An 11,478-nucleotide genomic window follows, 5' to 3' on the forward strand; every position below is an offset into this window, starting at 1 on the left:
ATACTCGTCGCCACTGTTGTAGCCCTGTGCGCGGGCAGGTCGGGAGTCTTGTCGAATAAATAAAAAGGACACTCGCGTACAGACTACATAAAATACTTTTAATATTGCCCGTTTCGCCTATAGATCGACTTTCGTTCACATTTTGAAAGCAGCAAAATAAATATCCTCACATCAAACTGCACAGGAGACAGCAAATAGACAAACCGAATATCTTATGCACAATCCTAGAGAGGGCGTTAAATCTTGTTTTTTTGTTGGCCACTATAACAAGCAAACTGTGGTAGATGCGGTGTAAGCATATTTTCGTGTGACAAAATTATTTTGCTGTGAGTCTATCTGGGGGTAAAATTCGCAATAACGAAAGGTTAAAAATAAAGAGCATGTGCTCAACGGCTGACTGATGACTGGTTAAAAAGTGGTTTCCGCTTATGGCGACATCTCGGAGTGATGATGATGATGGTCCCACCTCATACCCCCACAAAGGTGTGAGCTGAACGATTTATCTAAAAGATAATTAATATTTTGATCCATAACAAAACCAGTTAACAAAAAGAAACGGACTGGTTCAATTTGCAGACATAGCTTTCCTTCAAAAGAACGTAACCAGATACATTTCGAATATTCCGCCAACAACCAGGGTCCATCAAGAAAATTTCCATTCCGGGAAGATACTTGATAGAATCGGGAATTGAACCCAATAGCTTCCATTTCCGATAATTCTCTGTAAGACTCCTCCCGCCTGACCAAAACATCGGTACTACCACCTGCTAAGGTGAGCAGTGACGAGCCTAGTGGCAGTGCAGAGTCCGGTCGAGTTATATCATCCACATCAGACCCCTTTATTGAAAGTTTCCTACCATTAACCCAAGGCAATCAAGGGATACTTCTATCCGAGAACATCCTTGATTGATCAGGAATTGAACCCGATATCTAGTAGTTATCAGAAGGAGTCATCAAGCCCCATACTCAACGAGCTAACTCCGTTATTACCACTATCGCAGCAATAACCGAACTTAACTCTATTGTCGAGCAAAGTCAACACAACGCCATCATCAAATCAGACCCTGATCACAACAAAAGTCTAAAAGCTTCGATTCAACCCGATGAGCTTTTAGTGCTGGTCACCATGTTCGATTTCAAGTTAGTCTCTATCTGCTTAGCGCGCGCGTGGCTCAGACTTTTGTAGACATCTCATTATTTTTTAATAGCTTTAATAAACAAGTAACAAAAATCCATCATCATCATAGCGAATATAATAACTTAGTGTGACTAAATGCAAATAATAGAAGAGAAAAAAAAATACAATCTTCGTGGTATTACATAGTTATTCAAATAACTCCAAAATATAAAAATTCAAAAATCTGTCTACAAAGCAGATTTTACGTGTGAAATACATAGTGTTTTGAACTCCGCTAATGTTGCTGCACGTTTAATATGCCTAGGCATCGAATTGAAAAAAACTTATTCCTTTGTACAACAAGGAGTTCTGTGATCTACTAAATAAAAAGTTTGGTGTTCTTGGATCCGACGCGTTTCTAGTGTTGTACCTATGCACATCACTTCCTCTTTCAATTCGATCACACAAATATCGAGGCAGCATTCCATTAATAATTTTAAAAATGAACACCATTGTTAAGTAATAAATTCTTTGCTTCACAGAGAGCCATTGTAATGCGCTTAGCATGAAACTAGAGGAAGTGTATCTGTTACATTTTAAAATTAATCGCATGATTCTATTTTGCAATCGCTGTAACCTCAATATTTGTGTTTGATTGGCAAGAAACAAAATGGACGGGCAGAAGTCAATATGTGGTGAAACAATAGATTTATATAATAAAATTTTACTACTAATTGTTAAATCATTTTTCAGACGACACAATATACCATACTTTTTAGCAATCTTTTTGATGACATTGTCGATGTGAGACTTAAACGTTAACTTATCATCAATGATTATTCCAAGATATTTTAATTCACTAACGCGATCAATAGTCTCACCATTTATTTCAACGTTAACGTCAGGCCTAGTATTAGCCGAAGAGATAATCATATATTTAGTTTTAGCAACATTTAACTTTAATTGTTTAAATTTTAACCAACGAGCAAGGGAATGCAAATCTTCGTTCAAATGCGCCACGGCTTCATCTATATCCTTAGCTGCAATGAACAGAACAGTATCGTCAGCAAACAAATTTAAGTCACAAAATCGTAAAACTCGCCTAATGTCATTTATATACATAATAAATAAAATAGGACCTAAGACACTACCTTGCGGCACTCCAAGAGGATTGTCGAGAGGACTAGATACAAAATCGTTAAAACTAGTTTTCTGAGTTCTATCACATAAATAGTTTTCAAACCACTTATGTGCTATCCCTCCGATACCAAATCGCTCTAAAGTTTTCAAAAGTAAAGGTCTCGAAATTGTCTCAAAAGCACGTTTCAGATCCAAAAATACAGCAAAAATAGTCTCTTTAACCTCGATTTTCTCTTTCCATTTTGCTAACACTAGATTCAAAGCGGTTTCGCAAGAGTGTCCCTCTCGGTATCCCGATTGCTCCGGAATTAGCAAATTATTATTATTCAAATAGCTCATCAGCTGGCCCTTAACAACAAGTTCTAAAATTTTCTCTAATGTGTGCAACATGTTAATGGGGCGGTACTCTTCGGCTTTATCCGTCCCTGTAACTTTGGGAATAGGAATCACAAGTGATTCCTTCCAAACTGTCGGCACGTGCCCAGTTTGTAGCGATTCATTTACAAGGTCCAGCAGATCGTGTCCGATGACATGAAAGCAATCCTGTATCACTTTTGCATTGACATTCTCGATACCAGCCGATTTTCCCAAAGAAAAACAAATATCTTTCAATTGTTCAAAAGTGATTGGGTGAAATCCATCAAATCTACAGTTAATATTAATCGGCTGTGTTATTTCCGCAGGTTCACTGACCAGCTCAATACTTTGATTGATCAGTTGCACACTGTCAACGAAATAACTGTTCAATTTTTCAGCTATTATTTGCTCAGATTGTTCTTCTACCCCGTTAAAAGTTATGGACTGCGAGGAACTAGGTTTAGGTTTAATTAAATTCTTTAGGATTTTCCATAACTCTTTGCTGTTGTTTTGATGTTGATCGATCTTCTTTTGAATGTACTCACATTTGGTCTTTTTCAAAGCTCGTGAATAAATATTTCGCGCGTGTGTGTACCCATTCCAAAGACGTTCACTATTAGTTCTGCAAAATTTCTTGTACTTTTTATCCCTTTTACGTTTCAGGCGCAAAAGATCTAAAGACTACCAGCTGTTCGAGTTATTTAAATTAATATACTTTTGAGAAACTAAACTATTTGTACACTCTTTTAACACATTAGTTAGAACAGCTGCCTTGTTATCCAAATTTCCATTCAATTCCGTAAAATCCAGGCTTCTCGAAACCAGTTGAGACATGGCTTGTTTCGAATATCTTTTCCAACACTTAATTTTAACTTTATCCTCCTCACGGTTTGGTTCACTCTCCAGCAAAATTGAAATTGTCTCATGATCTGAAATTTTACAATCGGCCTCTACATACGAATGAACCCCATCAAAATTGGAATACACGTGATCTATCAATGTTCTACTGTGTCTGGAAATTCTTGTAAACTCACTAACCGTTTGCTTGAAATTGAAAAACTCAGCCAACTGCTTCAACTGATTCGAATTTTGATCGTTGAGCCAATCAATATTGAAATCGCCCGAAATTACATTAAGTTTGCTTAAATCAACGAAATTCTCCCACCAGTTTTCTAAAATTTCTAAAAATCGTCGATCGCTAGAACTAGGAGAATGGTATACTACTGCAAAGTTTCCCATCTGCATGCCTCTTTCAACTGATATACCCAAGAACCAATTATTATCAACTGCTTCGTTTAACCGAACGTTGAATTTAATCGATTCTTTGGCGTAAATAGCAACTCCACCGGTATGTCTAGAATGAGATAGGCAAAAAGCAACTTTATAACCCGGAATGCTATACTGATCAAATGCATCAGCATTAACAATATGTGTTTCTGATAGAAAAACCAACAATGGACGTTTGTTTTCTACAAGATGTCGCATTGCAACAAAGTTTGTAGACAACCCAGCTATATTTAAACATAATATTTCAGACAGCCTCCCGTTTGTTAGTTGCTATTCACTCAACAAAACGTTGCTTTTTTTCGATTCTAGCAGTCTCCGATATACTGAACACTGCTTACTAAATGCCGCATGGTTTACGTCCAAATTCATTTTGCGTTCACTATTCTTTTTTATACAATTTACACATTTAAAATCAGTTGACGAGCATTCAGATGTTCTATGTGCTCCATTACATCTGGAGCATGTTTCTTTATTAACGCATCCCGTACTCTTATGACCAAATTCTCCACAGTTGAAGCAGCGCAGCACGTTAAAGGCCTCTAAAACAGAACACCTATCCCAACCAATGTTCACCGTACGGGCTGACATCAGGCCGCTATAAGTGTTCTTATCAACTTCAATTATAACATTGTATTTGTTATACTTGAAGCGTGGATTTTCAAAATTGGCAACAACTTTAACATAATCGACCGGAATGCCCTCATTCTGATTCTTTAATAAGTCAACGAAAACTTCCTCAGAGTATCTATCACTCATCCCCATTATTTTCAACTTCGGTTTACCGGGTATCGGTATAACAGCATTATACTTTTCACCCAGATTGCTTACAATGTTTTCTTTCACCGATTCAATATTATCCCGAGTTGCACACTCCACAATAATCGAGCCATCTTTACCGTTTTTAAAGTTGCTAATTTTGTGCACCTTTGGATCTAATTTATTTTTTAATTCATTCCTCGTGTCGTCACTCGATTGCAACGGCTCGACTGGTTTAATCACAATGACCGGGCGAGCCTTACGTTTCGTTTGACTTCTAGTTCGAATTTTATTCGTCCCAGTAGCTCCCGACAAAACATTCGCGTAAGTAATTCTACTATTTTTATCAAAAACCTCGTCATTATTTCCATCATCGTCTATTTCAATTAACATCGGTTCATCTTCTTTATTCGTCAAAATTTTTCGTTTTCTACTGGGATTCCCGTCAGATTCAGAATGAACCTTCCTATTACTAAAATTCCTCTTTCTGTTCAAGACTGTCACTAGAGAGGCAAGGCAGAGTTGCCATCGCTCCAGTTTAGTTGTCTCCAACAGATTTTATTATGATTTTGTAAACAAACGGTATTTTTAAAACTAATATCATGCTTTGAAAAAGGATCAGGGGCAAGATAGTGTAGGAGATAAGCGAGTAGAAATAAAATAAAATATAATATAAACATATTGAGAAATCGTAATCTATAAATGTTTAAAAACAAATCTGATGTATTACATTTGGTTTGGAAAAGTGGTATAATATTTTAGAAAATATGTGCCTAAATCTATCTCGAAGATTTTTTCACAAATTTTTGGAACGGTTGTATGAGATCGTCGAACTAATTATTTATGAATATTTTGAAGTTCGATCACTTTCTAAGAGATTTTGTCTAGAAAACACGTTTTTCCAATAAAAAGCTTCACAACCTAGGGGCAGATCACTTGTGATGCATTTTTAAAAATCAGCTAAATTAAATGCATTTATTTCCATCAAAATAGAAATTCGTAATGTATTTTGCGTTGCGTGTAAGACGTCAAAACCCTACAAAAAACTAGCCCTACATTCAACAAAACGTCGAACAAAGTGAATCAGCGTAGGACGTTTATTAAACAAACTTTTCTGCGAGGGAGTGCAAAGTTGATGCAAAAATGGAAATTAAATGCATTTTTTCTAATTTGATGCAAATTTGTTATACATTTCTAGAGTGATCTGCCCAAGATCTGCCCCTAGTTCACAACACATACAAAAAAAATTTGTTCACGTCATACAACAGGTATCTTTGATCCCTGTAACACTGGGTATTCTTGATCCCTATCATTAGTTCTCTCAAACATTTTTGAAATGTATAGAAATAGAAAAACATCACTTTCCTAACGTACATGGCACTATTAATTGATCTAAACTGTTTTTCCCGTGAACAAATGATGGTATAAGTTATTGTAGGTTGAAAAAGCCAGTTAAACAGCACTGATTTATTGCAAATACTTGTCTCAATTTTCTACTGTGGTTAAAGTTTGTCATGCATCTAAAAAGGTAGTCTTATTAATTAATTTGTCAGGATAGGTGGTTAGCTGAATTTTCGTGTCTATAGGTCATAGTATGTTTTGTTTCTTTAGCCCTAGTAGGCGGGGGATCAAGTTATCACACGCTTTTACAAAAACCTCGTTTTGGCATGATTTTAAAAACTGTTCATATTACAGACAGGACATAGTATTCGCATTTACATATTATTCGTAGCACAAACAAATTTGCATCAAATTAGAAAAAAAAATGCATTTGATTTCTTTTTTTGCATCAGTGTTTTGACGTCTTACACGCAACGCAAAATATATTATGATTTTTGAAAATGCATCATGAGTGTTCCGCCACTAGTTAGAGACCGTTGCATGTTTCAATATGTTTCGGTAATTATCTGTGAAAACAGGAATATGGTAGCGTAATTTGTTAGTTCAGATGTATGCCGAAAAATGAAGACCTTTTTGAATGTAGTTTTGGCATATTTGATTTGTGTTTGTTTTGATCGTTTAAAGTAAACTGACTAATTTAACTAATTTAATTTAATTGGAAACATGCTGAAACAATCCAAGACAGGAATTGGCGTACATTATGAAAATAATAATCTTTAACCATCTCTTTCCGTGCATCCCGTGCCTCGCACCGTTGCTCTTCACAGTCAACTTCACAGAACCTTTTTCATCTCAACTGCAGAATCCATCACCTCTACCGCAAAAGACCAAGTAAATAAAATTCCAATGTTTGTTGTCACTTTTTGTCAAATTGTCTGTCAAAAGTTAGCTGATTGCAAAATTTTACTGACCGAATTGTGTTTGGCTAGTCTATTTTGGGGGGAAATTTTGGTATTTTCTGCAAAATTTCCAACGAAATGGTTTCATTATGTCCAACGGTTGCTAGGTGCCTCAACTAAGAAAGGTTTAAATTAAACGGAACCAGACAAAAAGACAGCTCAAAGGTGGAAAATTTTGCAGCAATCTGCTGCGACGTTGCTTGTTTATAGTCGGCTGTGTTTTCTTCGGATTGATCAGGATTTGTTCGAAGTTCTGCTCGGGAATGGACAATTGCCATAATTATGCCACAACCTGTAAGTTGCTGGAACTACACTGAATTCACTACAGGTACTGACAAACGTTTTTGATTTTCAGCAAAGAAGCGGAGAATGCCCATCTCAGACGATATTCACATCATTATTAAGAAGTTCCGAGACAAGGATAAGCACGATGAAAAACCTTGTAAGTAGGATGCAGTAGTAGTTTAGTATTGTGAATAATTTTTCGTTTTGCTAGCTACTTCCGGTGATCATGATTACGATGACGAGCATAGCATGGATTCGGAAGAGCTCAAACGTATTCGTCAGCAGGAGCCATCATCTTCCTGTGTGGTAGCGAGCTCTTCGTCTTGTATCAGCAGTGGTGCACTTGGACCAGGAGGTACTCTGGTGGGTGCTACAGGAATAACTGTAGGCACAAGCGGTTTAACGGTTCAGCAACCGGTTTCCTCTCAATCGGATGACATAAAACTGATTCTGAAGAAACTAACCAACATCGAAGATCTGCTGAAGGTAGTCGCCGAGCAGAGCTTTAACCGACTGGCGGCCCTGAAGCAGGAAGCATCAGGGGCTACTTCAACCGCTACAGCGGCTAACCTCGGACTTATTGCAGCGGAATCGAGCTGCATCAACGTAGAGTCTATGTTCAGGTTCCCCCTGCGGACATTGAAGGAGTTAATCGAACTGAACAAGGGCATCTGCAGCGATGAGAGCTTGTACAACAAACTGTTCGAGTATCTGACCAAAATCAAACTAGAATGTGATGAAAACATCGTGATGAATGCCCTCGGCACGATAGTCAGCGACGAAGTGCTCGACGCGGTCACCTGGGACGGTGGAAAGAAATTTAAACTATCTTCGTTGGTGATTTTCAGCGATTCTCTTTACGGTATATTTTATAGAGGGAGGTTTTCGATACCTGACTAAAGCTTTATTTTTATTTTTTCAGTGGCCTGGTTCAAAGATCGGCTCAAGTACGATGAGTACGTGGCAGAAATGAAGGACGCCATCGAAAAGTCGCATAAACGGTACGCCAAGACAAAAGCGAAAAAGTCGTCCCAGCAGCAACAGCAGCACCAAACACTCACCCTAACGACGGCCACAGGTACCACAACGGCCACGGTTGTAAGCGATGGTGGCCAGCTGTTTCTGTCGTAGTTTCGCTCTACCACATTCCTGCCACTACTGGCAGGACGAGGTAGGTTACTTTTTCTTCGATTGTTCCGATGTGTTAATGTTTTACGCAAGCTGATACCATCAGTACGGCACAGAGTAATTGCACCCTTTCCTTTTGTATCCGTTTATCTCGTACTGTTTTGTTGATGAAATTTGAATCCAAAAGAAATTTTAGTGACACTTGAAAATTACCTTTGAAAAAAAGCAGACGATAAAATAAGTTGCTAACACTAAACATTATAGCCGAGTGTGATCGATTACATAATAAATGCAAAGTACTAATGGTTTTGAAAACAAGCATACAAAAATACATAGCAAGTAATGAAAGTTATCGAGTGTTGTCAATATAAAGTGTATTGGAATGTGAAAGATTTGTCCGGGTCCTGTTTGCTGGGCGCAAAGGGCCAACAGTCAACCCACCTTTAAACCAGATAAAACATGGGATATTTGTTTTAGAAAATTGTACTCGATGATGATCTGTAGCTATTCCACTAGAACCAAGTCTGTAATTTTGCTACAACCAAGTAGGCATGGCATATGTCAACTAGTTCATATTTTCGGCAATCAAAATTTCAGTTCAATTTAAAAGTTCGTAAAAAACAAAAAAAAAAATGAAATTACATTTCGATTCAAAATTTTGCCAGTATCCCACTTCGCATTATGCATTCGTTCTCAATTTCCTTTTGTGGAAGCATAACTTCTTGGCCGGAATCTGTTCCCGAAGTTTGTTTTACATTCATTCGAATATCTTTGCGGCTGTGTACCTCATCGTGAACCTGGTAAGCGAGATCCTCACATTGAATAGAATCACAAACAATTATAACTTCGTCCTTAGGCCTTGATGTCTTACAACCTGCTCCAACTGATGCAGACCTCACCGGACTCGGTGAAGTATGCCGAAAATGCATGGGTACTCCCACTGCATGTATGGAAGTACGATTTCACCATTCGAATCAGCGGTTACTATCTCCAGATGGCACAGCTGCTGTTGGCCGTCCAATCGTCGGCTCGGTCTTTGTATTACTTGCTGACCAGCTGCTACCAGTCACTGCTAAGTACCGTCGTCTTTGTGCCGCTTTTGTTCGTAATGGATGTTGCGAGTCTGATAACCAACTACAGGAAGGAATGTCCTGGCAAACGTTGTCGAAAGTATCTGCTGCTCCAGTCGCTTAAGTTGGGACTAGCAATGGTGTTTTGGACCCATATATGTTGCTTTCTGCACAATGAGTATGCGCGCTGTATTTTCACAGGACGATGAAAGGTGCGGTAGGTCGATGCGATGTTTAGATGCGTGCTTCAAATTTATATTTCATGTTTTTATATTACAAATACATTCTTGTTCGAAATACTGTTTATCAAGTGTTTTAAATTATGGGTTATATCAAAGGGTTCATTGGATGATACAGGAAAATGTTTGAATTATATTTGTAAGCGATAGCACCAAATCCGACAACAATCCGAAACAGTTTGATGGCATTTATAAATTGTTGAATTTTGGTTTGATCATTTCATTTAATCACTTACTATTTGTTGATGTATCTACTTAAATCGGATTTTTGAAGGGTTCTCCTGCAGCGTATTCACCTCACCGCCAAAGTCGAGCACCGCTAGCGATATCGATGGACGCTCGTAGATTGCACCAGCTGCTGTCTGCACTGTGGCGCGACGAACCGGCCCATCGGAGTCGCGTTACGTTGCGATGACCCTACCCTTAGGCCAGCAGTTTCGATCAAACTATGGATCTACGACTACGGCAATATCATCAATAGTGTTCGGCTTCACTGGAGTAAACCGCTTGGTTCTTCGGGTTGTTGTGGTTAGATCGGAATATATTGGCTTAAATGGCACGTTCTTCCGTAGCCCGATTAGTAGTGTGAAAACCAAGTGATTCGTAAATCGATTTCCGACGGGTCTCCGGTGCCCTGAAGGGCGGAATATCCGTAAAGACGCCGTTAGCTACCGAATTTCGAAGCATACAACGGTTTTTCCGCGGGAAAATAGTGTTGTGAAAATCATAGCAGGTATCAGGACCACGTGCCCCCATCAAAACTCCTACGCTAAATCGGTGAACTAATCGCGTCTCTACCTAGACGAAAATTCAAATCAGTAAAAGGCTTGCGCCTCCACTGACCTGCCGACCGCCGGCGATTTGAACGCGTGTGAAGTATCGAACCCCAAACGGAAAAATCGAATCGGTGTGTGCCAGCGAAGTGATCTCCACGATAGTAAAGTGGCGAACCACAAACGAGTAAAGTTTGAAGGTCAACTCAGTCATAGTGTGTGTGCAAGAACAAGGAATTATAGAGCCAACAGGTAATCCAGTTTGACTGCGAGCAAGGTACGTTACGCCAACCCACCTTCCTGCCATCTCTCGCTCTTGCGAAGTAGTAGGTACCATGCAGACCAGGACCTCTTAAGCTATAATGCCACACCCTCCTTCCCCGGACTGGGGTGAGGATCTCCACTATGTCAATCGCTCTCCGGTTACATGAATTCCGGAGATGTGATAGATAAGCGGACTCTCTTAATAAGGGCCACCAACGAATCAGGAAACGAGGAACAACAACTGCTCGCCGATCCTTTCTTTATTCTAAAACCAGTACATGCAGTGTTCGGTATCGACCTAAGACCTGGACCTGGTGATTGCGACAAAGGAGGCAGGATATGTGTTGAGAACCCGATTCGAAGAAAGCTTTTATAGCCCTACAGTAGTTGGATCAGTTTATAAGCGGCCAAAAGGTGGAGATTAATCCCCATCCAACCCTCATTAAAGTTCATGGCGTCATTTACGATACTGACACCAAAGATTTGGAAGAAGCCAGACTACTGGAAGAGCTAAAGACTCAGGAGGTCACGGATGTTTGCCAAATAATAAAAATGTTTGACGGTAAGCCGGCCAACACACCATATCCTTTCCTACTCTGATTCTACACTTCCGGAACACGTTTTCATTGGCCTACTTCGCACCAGTATCCACCCGTACTGTCCACTACCGATGATGTGATTCAAGTGCGGTCGCTTTGGGCATGGCAGTCGTTTCTGTCCCAAACCTGCCGCTTGCTTGAACTACAGTAAACAACATGAAAC

General features: G+C 39.1%; 2 protein-coding genes across 2 annotated transcripts; both read left to right on the forward strand.

The window, feature by feature from the left end:
- The first annotated feature begins 6,936 nt into the window (after positions 1-6,936).
- On the forward strand, positions 6,937-8,722 carry LOC131685398 (uncharacterized). The gene is made up of 4 exons (XM_058969100.1): positions 6,937-7,251; positions 7,313-7,399; positions 7,454-8,104; positions 8,165-8,722. The coding sequence occupies exons 1-4, from the start codon at positions 7,221-7,223 to the stop codon at positions 8,371-8,373; spliced, it is 978 nt and encodes a 325-aa protein (XP_058825083.1). The 5' UTR covers positions 6,937-7,220; the 3' UTR covers positions 8,374-8,722.
- A 115-nt stretch (positions 8,723-8,837) lies between these two features.
- Positions 8,838-9,744, forward strand: LOC131685402 (uncharacterized). The gene is made up of 2 exons (XM_058969103.1): positions 8,838-9,170; positions 9,227-9,744. The coding sequence occupies exons 1-2, from the start codon at positions 9,003-9,005 to the stop codon at positions 9,647-9,649; spliced, it is 591 nt and encodes a 196-aa protein (XP_058825086.1). The 5' UTR covers positions 8,838-9,002; the 3' UTR covers positions 9,650-9,744.
- Positions 9,745-11,478: the final 1,734 nt, after the last annotated feature.

This window comes from Topomyia yanbarensis, chromosome 2 (genome assembly GCF_030247195.1).
Source record: "Topomyia yanbarensis strain Yona2022 chromosome 2, ASM3024719v1, whole genome shotgun sequence".
Lineage (NCBI taxonomy): Eukaryota > Metazoa > Arthropoda > Insecta > Diptera > Culicidae > Topomyia > Topomyia yanbarensis.